This window comes from Trachurus japonicus, chromosome 17, assembly GCF_045865225.1.
Source record: "Trachurus japonicus isolate A0001 chromosome 17, Traja_1.0".
Taxonomy (NCBI): domain Eukaryota; kingdom Metazoa; phylum Chordata; class Actinopteri; order Carangiformes; family Carangidae; genus Trachurus; species Trachurus japonicus.
This window is the reverse complement of record NC_140923.1, coordinates 19,007,197-19,026,806: the sequence shown is the minus strand read 5'-3', so window position 1 is coordinate 19,026,806 and position 19,610 is coordinate 19,007,197. Positions and strand designations below refer to the sequence as shown.

The window sequence follows — 19,610 nt, the reverse complement described above, 5'->3', positions numbered from 1 at the left end:
CTACTTTTTCCATCCAAATTTAATGTCTGGGCTCAGAATAAATTAGAAACGTGATTATATATTTTATGATTTTCAAAAACACATTAAAGTGCCATTTTGGAAAGAAATACATATCATTTTAGGATGTTGTCTCTTTTATGATTTTGTATGATATGTAGCAAGACTGGAAGGATTTTGGAGCAAAGTACATTGAGCTAAAGATAAATCTTTCAGTCGCAGTGTGGGTGAATTTAAAGTTAACTTTAAATAAGGGCATGTCTGTGTTTTTATGAATAAAATTGAAAGGCAATACTGAAACCTCTAAAACAGGGAAGCCCAGAATGACATCTCCATCTACTGGTGAGGAACATAAATTTACCTCAGATTTCCACTTTATTTGTGCTGCAGTCGGTGGTGATGGCTGGTTGTGTGTGTGTGTGTATGTTAAAATGTTGTTTTGCTTGTTTGTTTATAGGCCTATCTGTGGATATGTGTGGATATGTGTGTGTGCGTTTATGTGTTTTCTACTACTCTGTGTGAAAATATAAATAACTACCTTGGCGGTGTGTGCAGTGTAATCTGCTCCCAGCAGGCTGGATTCCCACTGTGAGAAAGACAGTATATTGTTCCTGCAGCACCACAGATAACAACTCATTAGCATACTGAATCATTTGGCTGCAAGAGCCACTCTGCCACCCATCTGCACTGAGCTGATAAACACACACACATACACACACACCAGCACACACACAAACAGATCTATGCAGAGCACACACACACACGCACAAGCCTGTCTTCAGACACACACAAACATGTACACTTTCTCTCTCACACACACAAACACACACTGGAGCGCACACACAGGCACAAGCCTCCTCTCATTCTCTCCCTTTCAATCCCTCATATACACTCCCTGTATCCCTCACTTTTTTGTGAGTCTGTGTCTGTTTGAGAGTCAGGAACACTGGAGCAGGTAAATGTTTGGCAGGCATTAACCTAGAGAGGCCCTCAGAGGAGTCCCGGCTCAGCCAGAGCACAGCACAGGAGAGGTCTCCAAACACCTGGATGTCTCTGATGCTCTCTGGAAGCAATTATACTTTTTTAGAAAACGTCCAAGTAGCTGATGCTGTTGTAGTAGTGGCACTGGTTGCAAAGTCTGCGTGTGTAAACTTATGGAACATGAGGAAGTAGGTCTTCAGAGAAAGCAGCATTTATATGTGGCGGAAATTTCCACATTACTGTAATGATCACAGGATGGCGAGCATAACTTTTCGATTGCATAAGCGCCTAACTTTCGGGGCGGTGGGAGTCTCGATCAGCACGGCGGTTTCACATTGTGTACAGACACAACATTGTGCAAACGAGTGCGGTGGAGGCTGTCAAAACTACTTTCACAATGGCAGGATATCCTGCAGGTCACAGAGCCACGTTAACCTCTAAAGGAAGTTGTCACTTGTTGGTAGGAAGTGAGGATTCCAGGCTCTGCTGGAGGAGTTTCATGAGGAGGTTGTGGTTTCAACTATACACTCTGTACAGATAAGGTGGGAAACAGTCACATGGTATGCCATTATGTGCCTCCAGGGATTGGTCAATTGAATTTGAAATTAAGAATAAACATGTGACAGAGAGAAGATCTGTCAGTGATGCAATGTAGTAAAAAAAAATACATAACAGTTTCTGGTAAGAATTGAATTGAATTGAATTGAATTGAATTGAATTGAATTGAATTGAATTGAATTGAATTGAATTGAACTGGATTGAATTGAATTGGACTGGATTGAATCACACCATACCACACCGATCTGAATTCATTTTAATTGGACTAAACTCAAATGAATTGAAGGGAATCAATAAGACCAGCAACATGCTTGCATGAGATCAAATACAAGGCTTTTCCTCTGCGTGTTTTATTCAGGGGTTTTGTATAAAATTCATCGATTTAACATTGGATATATTTATAGATACAACTATTTTACAACAAATATGTCATTACCAAACGTACAATGCCCCTTTTACTGCAATTCATAAAATACCATTACCAAAGGTACCAATAGAAGCTACTAAGTCCTGCTGAAAAAGCAGAATAACCAACAACAGTGAGCAATACTTAACTGTCTTTTTCAGAAAACTGCTGGTGTTCTTATGATATTAACACTGTTCATGTGAATCTGTTGGCATGTACGCCTCTATGTGTCTGTATATATGAAATGCGGCAATGAAGGGATTTATTTGTGTACCTTACTAAACTACAACTGCATTACAGTTAAAAAAAAAAAAAAAAAAACACCAAAAAAGACATTCATGTCAAAAGGACTGCATGGGCCACCCCATGATTTCATATGACCCATATTTTGTACACTTAAAGAAACACGCTGCATGTCTTGTACCTCCACAGCAATTTCAAATAGATATATTCATTCCAGGCAGTGAAATTGTCAAACTGTCTGGTGCCGTATTTGGTGTCATTTTCTCATCACCAAATTGTAAAAGAATTAAATGGTACCACATTTGATGTACTAGGTTCAGTTGCTTGCTTTACATTGTGAGTTTATCTTCATTCCCTCTCATTTTATCCTCATTTTCTGTCTACTAAAAGATCGTTTTGCTAGTAAACCCATCCACAAACACACTACGGTACATCTTAAATCACATGACTTGAACTCGAGTCACTGTTATTACATTGCGCAGTGGAAATATAATGCTATTTACAATACATACGTAACTGCATGGGCACAATTAAGAGTCCAGTCCATTCATTTACAGCCTCCAACTGAGGCAAACTTACTTTTGTGTCATTTTTCTAACACATTCAATTTCTTGGCCATTAATCTACAGGTTTATCCAGTGACAGTTTAGAACCATTTACTTGCCGTACTCTGCGGGCATGTTAGATCTATTCTGGCTGCACCATAATGTAATCAATAGTATCATTAGCGGACTTCATTATTACACATTAAAAGTCTTTGCCGAGTGTCTCTTTGATTCTTTTGTTTGGTTTTGTCTTATGTTTGCTTGTTCTTTTGTGTATGTGTGTGTGTTTTTTTTTTCTAGAATATCCAGTCTTTGGACTTTAAAAACATGGAGAGTTATAAGCTGCAGGTCAGTCGAAGACATGAGACATGCAGAATTTACAAGTCTTTTGTTGAATCTAATTCAATCGATCACCAATCGAACCACGCTATTAATCGGGTGTAGTGTGGAGACAGGGATGTTGTCATGATCCCTTCTGGATCATGGTCTCCTTTCATGGTGCTTGATTCTCCTTCCTACACTGACATATCAAAGCTAACAGGTCCTGAGCATATCCATCTTTTATTTTGTCTCTCTTTCAGTCTCAGGTATGGTGTGTCCGTGGTCGGTTTGGCATCAGCATCATCGCCGATTGGAGCCATCCAACGGGCGTCCATTGCGCCTCAGATCCCTAGTAGCTAGATGCAGCGCGGTCCCACGAGAAGCCGTTAGAGTCCTTGGAGCCGGAGGTGAGTCCTGGTCCTCCATAAAGCTCTCAGGACTTCCCTCGGCATCGCCGTCAGGCAGGCTTCCACAGCTGGAGCCCGGTGACATTGTCTCCAGAAGGTCGTCCCTGGCCAAGCCCACCACCGTGTCCTGATGTGGTCCACCCTGAGGGCCCCCATCATGGGCCCCAACCCCAACCAGCAGCCCCGTTTCCCCGTCAGTTGTGCTGCCAACATTTCTCCCTCCGTCCTGGTCCTCCAGGAGGTTGGAGAGGAAGCTGATGTACTTCATAGCAAGCCGAAGGATCTCGTTCTTGCTTAGCTTCTTGTCTGGAGGGTGAGTGGGGATGAGTTTGCGAAGCTCTGCAAACGCCCCGTTTACGTTCTGTTGCCGCCAACGTTCACGACTATTGGTGAAGATACGGCGAACTATCTTTGGCTGGCCAGCTAGCAGACAAACAGGGAGGGAAGGACACGGACATCGAGAGAGTGAGGACAGGAGGCATAGATAGAAGATATAACACAAACAACGTACAATGCTTAACTGAAACAGATAATGCAGTCGGCAAAAGAGTAAAGAAATTCAAACATAAGAATGTAAGACGTAGCGACACAAGAACAGATGCACATAGATTTTGAGGAAAATTATCTTGTAAGAAAGACAAATAATAAAAGTGTAATACGGTAACCTAAAATTAAATTGTCCTCTGTACGAACACGGGTTTTCAGATGATGGCACCATGCTACAGAGGCTTGATAAATACAACACGTTGTGTGCCAAGTAGGGTGCAGATGCAATACACATGAAATGTTTCGTTTAGCATGCCAAACCTCAGGAAACGGTGTTGGAGGTGACTGTTTGCTCCCCTTTCTGTATTCTATTTACTTTTTTTTTTTTTTAAAGATGCCCCACTGCAGGTAGTAACATCCTCCCACCCCCAACAATGGTGTCTTCCAGGCTATTGTCGCCCTTGGAACACACCCAGTCTATCTTAATCCTTCAGCCCACTCTGCAGTAAAACCTTGGCATGGAGGCAGCAGCACCCCCATCCTCCACCCCTGCATATGGCAGTGAGTGGGCAGCGGTGGAAAGGATGTTTCAAATGAAATAAACCCCCTGTCTGTCTGAAAAGAGTTTACTTTAATGGTATGCGGGTAGATGTATTTGACATTAAGATTATCAGCATACATTTATGCCGTGAGTTATGATTCATTTATTCCTCTTGGGGTTGACACTTATGGTAAGTGTTGCATCCTCTGCAACAGCCAGATTAGGCACAGTATAGATCCATGTCAGTGGATGAATGACAATGGAGATGAGGAGGGGACGTTTGGGGAACTACATTGGCAGAAGGAGGACACAGCAGAAGTGCGTCTTACCATACTTATAAAGATCTAAAATGCGCCTACCCTCGTCGAGTTCAACCTCATAAGGCGCCGGGCGGCGCTTTACCCTGTTGCTGGGGTACATGCTGTACTGCTCCGACTCCCCTCCGAGACTACAGCAACAGAAAGCAGACAAAAAGTGCACAGGTGAATGAGAAAACATCAGGTCCAGCATCCATCATTTCATTTACTGTAATGCGTGTGTTCAACACCATCCACTCCTCACACACAGGAACACACTGCACACAGGCTCATGAACACACACACAATCACACACACACATTTTTATAGATATAGGCTAATGAATATACATGGTTGTCAACATAATGTCGACTCAATTGCATTACAGGCATCTTCTCACACTACTGCAGTCTGTCCCTGCAGGGCCACCATAGGCCAGCATCTTACTGTAAAGCCATCAAACTTATAACTTTTACAGTGAGCACCCACTCTGATCAAATGAAACGTGCATTCATGAGACTCCCTGTTTTCTATTTTCCTTGTCTCCCCCTTTACCTGTTGATGGCGGCGAGAGGCTGCGCCAGGTTGTAGAGCATCGCCCGGGCCGGGACAGGAAACGCGTTTGGGCTCAGTTGGACCATTCGAGCGTCGTCTCGGTGCGGCGGCGGCAGCGGCAGCGGTGGAGGTCTGCGAAGTTCCGTGATCGGCACCAAATGGCTTTCAGTCCTCTGCTCCACCGCTTTTATAGCGTCCCTCCTGGAGAGCTCGATCACCGGCACTTCCCTTTTCAGGTCAAGGGCGTTGTGAGAGGCAGTTTCCTTGGCAACGCCGTTGATGATGATGCTGATGCTGGTCCCGTTGCTCGAGTTCTGCAGAGGAACGTCATCCCTCTCTTCAACCCCCTTAAAGCTCCCTCCCCTCACCTCCCCCTCCTCCTCCTCCTCTCTCCTCGGCTCCTCGTCCTCCTTGCATCCGTTCTGTCTGGAGATGGAGATGGAGGAGTCCTCTCGCTTTCCAGGACCGGACTCTGCATCGGGACTTCCAGGACACAGCTCCGGCTGCCGTTTTTCCATCATTTTTATACCGTCGAGTCCACTACTCCTGAATGAGATTTCCTCCCGTTAATTCAGCCCAACATTATATTATGTCTTACTACACCACATAATCACGCGTTTCATGCAAAACTACAGGGAATTAACACGTATTATATCACTCTAATTTAGATCTTTTATTGTTGCTATTATTTATACTTTTTGTAATTGTCATAACCATGACCAGAATTATTGCTAGAAATTGCAGACATTACAGTAAATAGGCTACCAACGAAACAGCGAGTTTAAAAATACACCTGAAAGGTTATTAAATGGCTTGGTAAATTGTTTGTTTTTTTTATCCTAATTTATGCATTTTGTTCGATATAAAAAAAATTAAAAAGATTATAAGATTATCTAAAGACAATATTGACCACATTTATATGTATTTAGTCTTTACATGTAAATCAATGATTAATTTAGGAGAATTCCTATTTTTTGTGAGCCGATGGCCGATGGATGGTTTGTTCTTAAACTTAAACCATCAGAGCTGAAGTTGCCCCATGTTGAACATTTTTTAATCATAGGCTACAGTAAGAACTTTATGGATATTATCCAAACACTAACAGGTCTTTTCCACAGAGTTTTATCTTGTGGTTTCTGCATGTACGAGTGTTTTTTTTTCTGAGTCTCTTATCTAGCCACACTCGGCCTTCAGCACAATTTACACCGTTAAGCTAATATCCTAAGGTCTGTTAACCCACGTTCACAGTTTTATATCATTTATATTCAAAGGTTGATTTCGGATGTAGGTTATTTAAAGCTGAATATTGTCGTCTTGAGCAGAGATTGTTCCAGGACCACGAAGCCAGCTTGGTCATATCAATTTTACGTCGATATGCAATCCCTCCTTTTTCCTAACTACAGAAAATCCACAAATAAACTCGTGAACCCTCAGAAACACTTGAACTTGATCGTTTCACATGTCCGAGCCTCATTTTTCTTTTTCTTTTTTATCGTGGTGAAGGCCGTAATGCTGTTGTTGTCAGAGCCGACCATCAAAGCCTTGTCATAGGCTATTGAACACATCACATAGCACCGGGTAAGTGTTTTAGTCGGTAATTAATTCAGTAAAAAAAAAAATAGCCTAATCAAAATATTATATAAATCCACATGAGTCCGCCATTTTTTATAAAGCGCACTTGTATTTCTGGGAATTCTCCAATAGGCCTCGCATCCGTTATTAGCCTACATCCCGTACAGTCTCCACCACCACCCGATCGGACAATAGCAGAAAATATAGGCTAAATATTCCGCACGTAACACTGATAAAATTCAGACGATAGCGACGCAATTACGGGCATTTGGAACAACGAATGTGGCGCTCTAAATAAAGATGTTTTTTTTTTTGCACTTACCGCTCCAGCCGTGTTGTTGATGTTACTGTGTAAGTGGAGCCATTTTGTGAGTGGGTCATCCATGTCTGAGGTTTTCCTTTTTTTTACCCTGCCAGTTGTGGAGCAGTGTGTGTGTGTGTGTGTGTGTGTGTGTGTGTGTGTGTGTGTGTGTGTGTGTGTGTGTGTGTGTAGCTGAGTTATTTCTCGCCGCATCCAGTGCGCTCCCTCAGTGTGGGGAGCGGAACACAGGCCGCAATGTGGCCGAGGGAGATAAGCGCACGGCAGCGGCCTCTTCATTCCCGATAAGCCCCTAAACCCATTATTTATGAAATGATTCATTATTATTTGGCTGTCGTGGGCTATACAGGCTTGTGGAGGGCAAAGCATTAAAAAAAGCAAACAGGCACAGCGCAACGGCCTGTAACAACGCGAGGTAGTATACTGTAGCCTGAGCTATAGTTGAGGTGTTTTAATTTTTTTTTTTTTTTTTGGATGAAAGAAACAAAAGCTCAAGTTAAGCTTTTGACCTATTTCTATTTTTCAACAAAGGGCTTTTCGCTAAGCCCATTTAAAATAAGATAACACATGATAGCAGAGAGCCCACATTAAAAATATATATTTATTTGTTATTAATTCATCCTTAAAGAGGACTATATATCCATTAATCCATATCTAGGTTTCTGCGCCTCGAGGCTAGATGCGCCACTGATACAATAGATGACTAAAAAAGAGAGAGACGGGCTCTAATTATGATAAGGTTGTCCTAATTGGATGGGACACAATTCTTCTTAGATAGACAAATAAATAAATAAGCGAATAAAAATAAATGTGCTTTTTGGCTTGTCATTATTTGTGTCAGGGGCTTTTGGTCGGCGGTTCCCCCGGGGTCCATGGAGAGTCGTGGCTGGAGGAGATAAAAGCGCATCGGCTTCTGGTCCATCAGATAAAACAGCAGGAACATCAACGGTGACACGCTATCAGAGCACATCCAGGACAGCCTAAATGGTAGCAGGTACATCCTAACAACGGATTTCCCAGACTGCTTTTTTCCTCTTAATTCATACATTGAAATAGCCTCATGAAAAAACGGAATAAAAACGAATAATGATCACAATAATACAGGCGTTTAAACAGGTAAATTGCCTCGCAGTCAGTCAAGTAAACCCCTGACATGACAATAGGATAGATAGGTAGATAGATAGATAGATAGATAGATAGATAGATAGATAGATAGATAGATAGATAGATAGATAGATAGATAGATAGATAGATAGATATGGAAAAGTCATGCACATTGCATGTTTCGCACATTTTAAAGCTGATGCTCAAAAGTATCGATTCCAACAATTAGTCACGACCTCAGAGCAGCAGTCACGACCATCATCCTACATCCTGTGCTTTACACAGCATCATGACTGACCTTCTTAATTCTTCCTTTTATTTCCAGTGACTAAGATTTCTGTCAGTGGGAAGCTCTGGGAATGCATAAATTCAATTTTTGCACATTTAATGTTTAATTGCTTCATTGTCAAACAAGGAGGTGACCTTATAAAATCACCAAATTTCATATATGTTAATCTGACCACTACGTGACAGAGTTTTTTGTAGTTTTGTGTGAGAGATTAATGATTGAATTCGAGACCAAAACATTTGACAAAATAAAACATTTTATTTAGAAGCAAACCATAATGTCATGAAGCAGTAGGTGCACAAGTAACATGAAATGACCATGCATTCCTTCACAAAAATATGATCTATGGAAATGATCAGCTACTTTGTTTAAACATAATCAGTGAGGCAGTTTCATTACAGTGTACGGCACCAATGTATGAAATACCTCTTTAGCTCAAGGGTCTCATAGGCCAAGACAACATCTGTGGCACATCCTCACACGTGTCAATCAAATGAAATTATCAACAAGATTGGGGTGTCATACTCTGTAAGCTATCACAAGAAAACAAAACAGTAATATCTGACCATAAAAATCAAGTCTGCACACAGAGACAAGTTGTGCTGGGTTTGAATCAGTATTTCTAGTGCACAATATATATCCTGAAATCAGCTTCTAACAAGCACAGTCCTCCCTGCTACTGGATTTTGTTTGGTTTCATGTTTGTCGTCTGGTTATTTTATTGATTTGCCATGGTAATCCAAATCCCTTGCAGCGGTGTGTTGTTGTCGAACATGGGTTTGCACTAATAGGAAATGAACCTCTAACCCTGTTATCCAGTGTAGCCATTCTGTTATGTGAAACTGCACTGAGATACACACTGACTATCTTACATCTACCTATGTGTTACAGTCCATCAGCAGTGTTTGCAGTGTTGAATTAGAAACCATGGCTCCAGGAGAAATGGCTCTGTGCCATGTCTGTGTTCCCAGTCAGCGCTGGTTGCGTCGTGCCGGCATGATCCGAAGAGATGCGGTGCTTTCCCGGGTCATGAGCCGTGTCACCTGGTCCATGCTTAGTCCGGCCACCGGTTCTCCATTCACCTGCAGGATCTCATCACCGACACCCAGCAGACCTGCAAAGGGGCCCTCGCCGCCATCACCCACTTTCTCCACGTATACACCTGGAGGAGGAAGGTGGTGAAAGGGGAAAAGGAAGACAGAAAACAAATTTAAAGAAAGGAGTGTGAGTGGGAAAACAAGTGAAAGCACAAACAGGAGACATAGGATGCCTTTGTGTTTTGTGAACCATATTAAACTCATGTACACAAAACTGCAATCACTCCAATTCATAAAACAATGAGAAGTAAAACATAAATTATTATTACATTTCTGCTAAACTGACACCACGTTTTGACTTATTTGATGATGTGTCTGATTATCAGTTTGACTTAGCTTGCTTTTAACATAAGCACAGACACATTTATTTCACAACAATCATTATAAATCTTATCATAGAATCAACATTTCTATTCTAGCGTATTTTCAGTTTATACTGTATAATATATTATTGGTGAATAGAATAGTATAGTATAGCATAGAATAAAATACTGTGAGCGAAGATATAAGATACAAATATACTTAAACAATTAACAAAAAACTGCAAACTCAAACTACAGGTAATAGGAAAAAAATGATTTAACCATCTTAAATTACCTGTGTCAGGTCGTCCTTTGCCTCTCGAGATGACAAAACCAAACGGACCATTTGGGGGTCTGATGAGCTCCAGGAGGAGGGTCCCATCAGGGAAGGCCTGGGTGATCCGGCCCACTGGACGCACTATTCTGGAGGAAAGTACATCCTCAACACTCAGGGCCCTGTGGAGCTCAAGCTGAGGGCTATCAGGGCTGCAGAAACAGAAATTCAGCTAAATTAATAAACCAGAATAATGTTGAATGCTTATTGATAACACATGTTTTTTCCCTTCCTCTCTCTCTCTCTCTTGCTCTCTATTTTTCTTTGACACCTACCTGGGTGCCAGGCCATATGGTATATGCACCTCTCCCAGTATTGTCGAACGCTCTGTTCTTCTCTCTAAACTCTGCACTGAGGAGGCTTTGCGCAGTTGGGCCAGTGGCAGCACCTAGTGGCGAATAAAAGGAACTGTAACAAATTGTGTGTTTCATATTGGCAAAATCCATCAGATCATTTTTTGAAACTTTTTTTTTTAACTTTTTGGCTCTGACATTGCTCTAAAACTAACAGGGGCAGAGTTTGGCTGCACGTACACACATAACACACTAACAGAGGCTGTGACTGGGCTGGAGCAGAAAGTTGTTTACATCTGTTTAGTGTTCTCCTGCCACTGCCAAGAGGACAACTAGGATGGCTCCCACAGAAAGTGGAAGGAAGCCCAAATGCATTATTTGTGCTGCCAGTGTCGGGCAGCAGCACTTCAAAGCCCTGGTTGGTCCACCGTGGCAAATAAGTAGTGAAAAGCACTTCAAAGCAGAACTGCAACTTTAAAGAGATGTAAATAAGATGTGTTCTCCCTGTGGCTTAAGTTCTTTAGGTAAACAAAATCACGTCTATTTGATGTGGTATAATAAAACAAGGACGAGAATACAAGGACATTTAGAAAGTAGCACATAACAATGCATGATAACTGTACTGTTGCTCACTGTGTTCAGGGTCTGCAGTGAGGGGGTCCTCTGTATGCGGATGGTGGGCTGCGGCCTGCGTGTGGGACTTGGGGAGGCAGAGCTGGCCCGAGGGGGAGTGGGGATGCTGAGCTGTTCCATGCTGCTGGAGCGGCCTCCTTTAACAAGTCTACCCACACTGTTCAGACCAATGGAGGAAAAGAAGCGACGCAGGAAGAGCTTTGGACGTCCATCGAGCTTTCTGTAAAGTAAACATTAGTGGTAGTATTTTTTTTTTTTAGCAGATGGTAAGGTGGATTCAAATAAAAATACAATTATATAACAAAGTAAACCAAAAGAGCACTTGGATGGGGATTTTTTAAGAACTGATAGGACGATTATTGTACTAATGGTCTTACCACACTGCTAATGCTAGTAATTTCCAGAAGAGGGCAGGATTGTCTTGATATTGACAGAATATTTTCAACTGTAATATCCTGGGGGCTGTGGGTCAGGGTTTTAATCTCCTAACTGCTACCACTGGCACGCTCAAGTCATTATGGGAACAGCGCTGGTGGGGGCAGGGGATTTATTGTCTAAGCTATGACAAGAGCGTTGTTATCTTGGCTTACCTGGACCCGTCAGAGTTTTCCTCCCATATGGCCTCGGCTTTCAGATGTTCTGCTCTCAGCAGCTCAGCTCTGAGGTCCTCGGCCCGAGACATACCAAGGCCTCGTAGAGCGGGACGGCAGTCAGGACCAGAACCAGGGTCTCCGCTTAATCCTGCTGGTAGAAAGGGATGATCTGAGTTCATGTCAAAGAGATTTTCTGTTGTTTTCTGCAGGGTTTTAAACATGATTTAAATTTCACAGAACAGATTTCAGCTATGATATCCTCACTTTTGTATGTTCCATGATGTAACAATTTTTACTCATATTTTATTGCATTGTTGTCAAGTCAAGTCTGACGTGTTTGTTAAAAAGAGATTTTGACGCTATAGAAGTACGACATAAGCAAAGGATCCAAGTGCTTTTTCCACCATTGATTCTAGAATATTAAATCTTACATACAGTACATTATCAATCCGTGATTGCACCCACCAAACAATATACATACATATTACTTTTCTCATCCAAAGTAACCACTCACCCGTCCCATCTGGCGTGGTATCCCAGAGTTCAGCAGCTGGCAGGTCTGGGGTGAGTCGGGCTGGAGAGTACCTCAAAGTGGAGGGCCTGATACAGGGCACCTGGCTGCTTGTAGTGGGTATCCCTTGGGTTAAAGACACTGGGGACTCCCTTCTTGTGTCTGGAGAGTCCATTAGGGTTGCAGACCCACCCTCTCCTCCCTGATTTGAGGTCATCTGGAACTGGACTGTGGACTGACCAGCAGCGGAGCGATTCCTTGAGCTTGACTTTAGGGCTGATTTTATAGGAAGGGATGGGGGTGGTGATTCCCTGAGTCCACCAGACGCCTCCAGCAAACATGGTTCAAGAGCAACGGGGCTGTCGGGGGCGAATGAAACAGCTCTGCTCAAATTGACCCTGTTTCTGGGATTGGAGTTACGCCGCTGAGCCCACGATGGACCGTACGGACCATGTCCAGACTCTACACGACTTTCTCCTTTCCTGCTCCTTCTCCGAAGTTTTCCAAACCCTGATGATTTCCACCCGGTGCTACTCTCTTTATTTTCTCCAAGCACATAAGCTCCGGCAAAGGTGACGGTTAGAGGAGCTTTCGGTCGAGTACTCACCTCCGGCTTGTTCGGAGGCACCCAGCGTGGAACCAGTTTTCCCCGTGGGTCCTCCGGGTTGCCAGGCTGCTGTGGCTCAGCGTTCTGTGAATCTGATGGTGCTGAGACCGGCTGAGGTTCCCTGACTACTGAGCCACATGATTCACATTTCTTCACCAGCACTATTATCTCTTTAATCACTGTTTTACCACTGACAACTGCATCTTCTTGCTTCTGTGAGGGAGGCATAGAGACACTTCTGTGGCTTTTGCTCCGCTCTGAACCACTACTGCTCGAATCTGTATTGCTTTCTTTGCTCTTGGATTTGGGGGCTCCAGGCCTGCCACGCTGTCTGACTCTATCCAAATACCGAGACTCTGCTTCTTTCTCTGATTCATCCTCAAAGCGTACCCGCGTAGGCGAACAACCGTAGCGTCTCGATCGACTTCCTTGCTCGCCAGAAGCGTCTGTAACAGTGTCTCTTTGAGTTGGGACGAGGAGAGGACCAGGTCCAGTTTGAGGTGTTAGATCTTCTTTGGTTTGAGGGGTTTTCTGCTCTGGTGTTGGTCTGGAAGATTCAATTTGCTGCTTCTTCCTGCATAAAATATAGAAGAGTGTGAATTACAAATTTTGAAAAGAAAGAAATAAGAGAGTTCAGCTCCAACTGTAAACTAGGGAGTTGTGAAAATGGGGCAAAACAAAGTCAGATGAGAATATGAGATTAAATCGGTAATTTCTCAGAAACAGACCCATTTTCTAAACAACAGGTGATAAGATTTGACAAATGAAAACAATAAATAAAATAGAAAGGGATTACACAATATTGAAATAAGACACGGTCTAGATGTGTTGTTTAGTCACAAATGTAGGAGCCATTGCAAATACTCCCACTTGTAAATTAAGTGAAGGCTTCCTGTTGATAAAAGGGGATTTCAGGAACATGACGCACACACTATTACACAAACACAATGAGAGCAAACAACTTCACGACCATTACAGAGCACCGTCAGACTCCAAAGCTTTAACCTATTTTCAGTTACGCAACCTTAGCTCTGCCAAAGCAAGCCAAGTGCAAGGGAAGGATAGACAAAGCGGGTTCATCTAACTTGCGGAACATGCCAACGGAGTCATCGCCCTCGCAAGGCATTTGCAGCCAACTCACACAGTGGCTCTCTGATCAGAATGGGAGCGTCTGCAGGGGCGATCGCCTTTAATGTGACTGGAGCGAGCCTTGAGTCGTGCTCGCTCCAGGAGACGTTTGGCTTGCTCATGTCTTGGGCTCAGAGGAAGCTCGTCACTGATTACAAGAAGTGACCTGATGATGAAGAGAAAGAGAGAAAGAAGAGAAATGAATCATTCAGATTGGTGAAAGCAGCAAAGGGGATGGATAGAGAGCTGAATGAACGACAAGACTAGGTTACATTGCCATCTGTCTGAATGAAACTGAATATTTCAGGAAGTCTTCAAAAGTGCAAAAGCTTATTGCGTGTTGTGACATATCCAGCAACATCATATTCCCCAGAGATTGATTTAACATAGAGTGAATCAAGCTGCATCTTCCTAAGCCGTCTTATGTAATATCAGATAGATAGACTGGGGCGTGGCACTGGCGGTGAGCAGCAGAGAGAAACGTCATCCATCCATCTATCCTTATGCCCAGCTGCTAAGCTGCTCTGCATTGTGCTTCATCGTCTGTACTTGTCTTTATCCCCTGGCCCAGTGATAAAGATAGCATGATACACCAGCCATGTGGATTATCCTTGTAATGGACTGAGTGTGATTCATTCTCTCCTGTGTGTCGAGAGGAGAACATAGTGTGTTTCAATAGATTACGGTTTGTCGTGTCAATGTTTTATTCTGGCACTGACAAACATGATATAATTAGCAGACAGGTTTGGTATATCTTATGCGACTGTTTCACTCTGCAGTTTTTAATGACGATGATAATGTTCTCTGTTATAATAACGGCCTCTAGAGTATTGTTACCATTATAGATAAACTGAGCAGAGTGGGTCAACTGAATAATTCAAGAACTGAGGCAAATTCAATGCGGAAAAATATAAGAAGAAGAAGATTGGTTGCAAAAAAAAAAAATCCATTACTTTATTTTGTTTCAGCTATTTAGAGTACGGTGGCCTTGTGTAGTTTTTGTCTTGAAAATGAATAAACCCCTCTGCCACAGTGTTTGTTTTGTTCATGCATAAGGCAGCTTGTTTCCACACTATAGCTCCTTCAACTGAAGAAAAAAAAGGATCTAAATCCCCATAAGTGGAGCTGTAGAGTGGAATTTATGAGGTGAGGATATAAATAGTGTATAGGAGTTGAATGTCACCACCCCTGCCAAGCACGTGAAGGAAACATAGCACTGCTCACCTCAAATAGGGTTCAAGTTCCTGAGCAAGAATGACTGAGTCTGAGCTGTCCAAAAGCCCATGGGCACCTGCGACTGGCACAAAACAGAGAGGAAAAGAACAAATCTTAGCAGATGTGCCGATGCGGTGGACTGGAATTAAAATGTCAGATGGTGCGACTGTGACAGTGTGGATGTTAAATTTTTACGATTCAGTGTTCAGATGAAAAAGCCCTAGAGATTGCTGCAAGGTTTGATGTCCAACATGAAGTGGCTCCAGTCTGTGTTTTCATTCATTTTTTAAGATAAAATCACAGTGTCTCTTATAGTCCTCACTCAGTCCAGTTCTTATACAGTGTCTTAATGTTTGACTGGTGCAAATCCAAAAGAGCCTTTGGCCGTGATGTGACCTCGTGTGGAGGTGGGGGTGGGGGGGTGGGGTTTAGAATAACTGGCTCTTTGTTTGATCATAAGGATTTTCATAAACCCTCATACCATTAGTGTCAATGACAATCTCATAGGTTATGCCTGACTGATTCTTAATGTCAATAAAAACAACATAACAGGTTATGCAACCGCTGAGGGACAGATAACATCATATTTCCCAGGGACAGGGGGAGAAAATCACCTGATTATCATGGATTTGCCATTATTATGTGTGCTATGTGCAGTATTGACACACCCAGGCCCAGCCGACCTACACGATATTACAGTTACAAAACATGGGAAACTACGCAATCTGTCACCCTAAATGCACACAAAGATGTCTGTTAGCGCACAGAGATGCAAAAGCAGGGACACTCCCCCCCACCGCTCTGTCTGCTAATAATAGAAACACCCTCATGCACATCTGCACATCTGACATCTGCTCAACACTGGGAATCAGCCAGGTTACATACAACATTTCTATAGACCATCATGAATGACGAGGGCTTGTACAGCACTCTGGGGCTGCAACAGCTGGAGAGCATCTCAATGTGGACAAAATGTTCATGTTTAAAAGAGGTTTAAAAAGTTTTTTGTGGGGAAAAAAAACTGCCAATGTACTAGGATGACTTTGGCCTCCGCTCACCACCTGAGCTTTTAGACTGTTTACAATACTGCAGTTGAAATAGTGTCCATCTTACAGGATGCACTGCAGAGGCATACACTGCACAAGTTGTAAAAACGACGACTGTATGACTGGGTCACTGAAAAGAACATGTTATGTTTTCATTCATCCTGTAGGGATGCACTGATCATCATTCATCAACATTGTGAAAACTAAAGGGACATTCAGTGAAAGTGCAGACCTCTGCCGAACAACACAATTCAGAGAAAAGATTTTCAAATTCATAGTAAATGACACAGATTCAACAAAAACGTAATGGGCTGTTCCCTGACCCATGCCCCATCCCTCCGCCAAGTAAGGTGCAAATCAGTTCAGCACTTTTTACATAATCCAGGCGCAGGTGAAAACATAACCTCTTCAGCGAAGGTAATAAAAATCAAGATCAAGACCATGTCTGTTAGTTAGTTCCAAGCTGATATATTACAACATTTAGACAAATGTTCTACTTTTTATATTACATTTGTTATGAAACAATCACTGTTTCCCTTGACACCTACCTTTACTATCCATTTGGGGTGTTGTCTCTATCTCACTTTCTCCTCCGCTCTGCTCTGTCTCGTCCCTGTTGTTTTGTTGTCTTTCCCTCAACTTTGCGTAAGCCCTCTGCTTCACCTTCAGCTTCTCATCAGCTGAGGGCACCCCGCTTTGTGAAGACATGCTCTCCCAGCTGTCTGAACTGCACAGTCCTTTGGCAGGGTCATCGGCATCTGTCTCTTTCTTCTCACACCTGTCCAGGTAGCGCTGCACGCTGTCAGAGTGTTTGAATCCTGATGTTACATCGCTATCGTCCCCCACACCTCCTTCGACGTCCCGCTCGGCTGTTTTGGATTTACTCTGAGGCTCTGCCACCGCTTCCATCTGAGTATAGTCCTTCAGAGGTAATGTTGAGGGGATGTTGTGAGGGCCAACGCCATTTAGAAGCAACGTTTCGGGGCGTGCCACTCTCCAGAAGCCTTTGGGTGGCGCCCAGTGTCTGGTTGAGGTGGTAGATGTGGAGGAAGAAGAGGGTGCTGTTGTTGGAGCAGAAGTGGTGGCAGAACAGGAGAGCACAGGTAGAGGAGGAAGAGGAGATGGGTCATCCTTACTACTGCTAGAGTTATCAGACAGAAGACTCTCGAGGCTGGTGCCCTCCTTGAGCCCACAAGACTGACCTGTCACAAAACTGACCTGGCCTTCAGTTTCCTCTGGCTTCTCTTCTTCAGGCTCATCTCCCACATGGAAGATCCGCTCCCTTCGTGCTCCAGCTGGAGGGCTGTGGATCTGCAACCTGACCTGAACCTCTACCTCCTCCTCTTCATCACTACTGCTCAAGTTCTTTGCAGCGCCTGACCGCCAAGAGAGAGCAGGCAGAGGTACCGGGCCCTTTGCTCTGGGTCTCTGTCTGAGACAGACCTCAGATGACAGCTGCCCTGTGGGACTGCTCACAAGGACGTCCGTGTCGAACCTTTCTCTTTCCCTCTCTCTGTCTCTCCCTCTTGTTCTTCTCTGTGTGATTGTCTTCACTTTGGTCTGCAGTGCGTGCACAGCTGAACTCTGAGGAGGGGGGAGTTGGGTGCTAAAAGGCGGTGCAGGGAAGACCGGCTCCGGGACAGGGCCAGTGATGAGCCCCCAGTTAATGGGAAGCCCAGTGGGGACGGGGGAACTGGATTTTGCTTGGACACTATCAACCGCCTTCTCTTCCTCCATTGGCTGGTCATTCGCAGAGAAATCCAGACAGATCCTACAGATACAAGAACACAAGTTTTATTTATATAGGCCTGTACATGCAGATAAAACCATGTCTCTCACATCTGTTCTACATCTTTGTTACCGGCTACTATCTATCTGATCTGCCGAGTGAAGAGATATGTAATGTGGATTCAGTCACGTTGCCTTATCCACTGATTACTTTGCACTGCACAGGATAATCCTTCAGAATGAGAATAAGCAACTGCTGCCTGCAACTGAGCCCCTGCTTGAATAAACAATTATGTTTTTTAGTCATGAAAAATCAACAATATCCAGAAACTTTTTCTATGAATAAATCACCACTTCAATAAATATGCACAAAAAAGATGGCTCATTAACTCTTCAACCTGAGGAATGAGATTCAATTCAGACTCCTAACCTATAGCATATTGTAATTGTACTAAATATGCACAGTATTTCGCAAATAAAAGACAATTGAACAAATAAAATCAACACAAAGTCCTACTTCACATAACATTACACTCAAGATTTAGTTATTCAATTTGACAATGAAGTATCCTACCTGGACAGGACAGGCTATTTGGAGGAGACGGTGTCCTTTAAAACGGGATTCCAGCGCTGCCCATCGTGAAAAAGTTGCCATAAATTCTAGTGCCACAGCGTTATAGGCTCAATTTAAGTTACCATCCTCACTAAAACATGCAGCAAACGTGCTGGTATTGCAGCGTGCATCCTCAGGTCGGCTGGCAGCGTAAGCGAAAAAGACGGAGCAACTTTCCCCTCCGGCTGAAAAAAAAGAAAAGAAACCCCAAGTAGCCGAAGATCTCGCAGATCTCCAGAGATTTCTCCAGAACCTGATGACCAGCCTCCTCTCACTGTCTGCACGGCTCCCTCAGAGCCACTGCCAGCCGAGCCAGCGGTCTCTCAATCATGATTGGTCCGGTAATCCCTTCAGAAATCAGTGGGATTAGACAAAAATGGAATACAAAAATGCCTGCTTTAATTTCGTCCTTGCCTCGAGTGAAGCTCCCTGTTGCGTAAGTACAGAGCCCACACACTGACTCCCTGCGCACTGTAACGAGCCAATGAGAAGGAGAGAAAAATAAATAAAACTCACTCTTGTCTCAATGATATTCAGCCTGAATGGAGGCATCCCCGGGATGCTGGCATCCCTGTAATATTTCGATGTTCCCAGTATAAAGGTAATAGGCGATTATGTGTTTAAGAGAATATAGGCCAAATAATGCAACGTATAAACAACTGGCGACTGTTTCTTATTTGTCAGTAGGCTACAGCTGATCCCTCCCTCTATCCCATTTCATCCCATCACTCCCTCTCTCTCTCTCTCTCTCTCCTGCTGTCTCTCTTTCTGTTTTCATAGACGTGGGGGTGTACACGCGCGCGCGCGCTCGTGCACATCTTAATTGGGACAATGTTCTACAAACCAGTTGTCACAATCCCCAGATGTGATCAGACTCTGGCAGATGCTGC

The 19,610-nt window shown here is 43.4% G+C and overlaps 2 protein-coding genes across 4 annotated transcripts; both read right to left on the bottom strand.

Annotated features, from left to right (window-relative positions):
- Positions 1-1,852: 1,852 nt before the first annotated feature.
- Positions 1,853-7,305, bottom strand: tal1 (T-cell acute lymphocytic leukemia 1). Of its 2 annotated transcripts, none has more exons than XM_085803827.1 (4): positions 7,231-7,305; positions 5,337-5,882; positions 4,815-4,933; positions 1,853-3,881 (listed from the first exon to the last, which is right to left on the bottom strand). In XM_085803827.1, exons 1-4 carry the CDS (start codon positions 7,287-7,289, stop codon positions 3,352-3,354), a joined length of 1,254 nt encoding a protein of 417 aa, XP_085659953.1. In that variant the 5' UTR covers positions 7,290-7,305; the 3' UTR covers positions 1,853-3,351. The 2 variants fall into 2 exon arrangements, with proteins under 2 accessions (XP_085659953.1, XP_085659954.1); XM_085803828.1 differs by having other exon boundaries at positions 3,015-3,881; positions 4,845-4,933.
- Positions 7,306-9,330: 2,025 nt separating this feature from the next.
- LOC146970503 (uncharacterized) lies at positions 9,331-19,490 on the bottom strand. Of its 2 annotated transcripts, none has more exons than XM_085803821.1 (10): positions 18,682-19,490; positions 16,928-18,150; positions 15,343-15,415; positions 14,132-14,284; positions 12,387-13,564; positions 11,870-12,020; positions 11,280-11,499; positions 10,629-10,741; positions 10,315-10,505; positions 9,331-9,782 (listed from the first exon to the last, which is right to left on the bottom strand). In XM_085803821.1, exons 2-10 carry the CDS (start codon positions 18,114-18,116, stop codon positions 9,592-9,594), a joined length of 3,459 nt encoding a protein of 1,152 aa, XP_085659947.1. In that variant the 5' UTR covers positions 18,117-18,150; positions 18,682-19,490; the 3' UTR covers positions 9,331-9,591. The 2 variants fall into 2 exon arrangements, with proteins under 2 accessions (XP_085659947.1, XP_085659946.1); XM_085803820.1 differs by having other exon boundaries at positions 11,870-12,023; positions 18,682-18,902.
- Between the last annotated feature and the right edge of the window lie 120 nt (positions 19,491-19,610).

What these genes read in the sequence shown, in the direction of transcription:
- tal1 (XM_085803827.1), bottom strand. Translation starts at nt 7,289, where the DNA reads ATGACCCACTCACAAAATGGCTCCACTTACACAGTAACATCAACAACA. An exon ending in CCTCTCGCCGCCATCAACAG is followed by an intron (nt 4,934 to 5,336) that starts GTAAAGGGGGAG and finishes CTGTTGCTGTAG; the next exon opens with TCTCGGAGGGGAGTCGGAGC. An exon ending in TTTAGATCTTTATAAGTATG is followed by an intron (nt 3,882 to 4,814) that starts GTAAGACGCACT and finishes TTTGTCTGCTAG; the next exon opens with CTGGCCAGCCAAAGATAGTT.
- LOC146970503 (XM_085803820.1), bottom strand. Translation starts at nt 18,116, where the DNA reads ATGGAGGAAGAGAAGGCGGTTGATAGTGTCCAAGCAAAATCCAGTTCC. An exon ending in GAACTTGAACCCTATTTGAG is followed by an intron (nt 14,285 to 15,342) that starts GTGAGCAGTGCT and finishes CTTCATCATCAG; the next exon opens with GTCACTTCTTGTAATCAGTG. An exon ending in GAAAACTCTGACGGGTCCAG is followed by an intron (nt 11,500 to 11,869) that starts GTAAGCCAAGAT and finishes TTTACTTTACAG; the next exon opens with AAAGCTCGATGGACGTCCAA.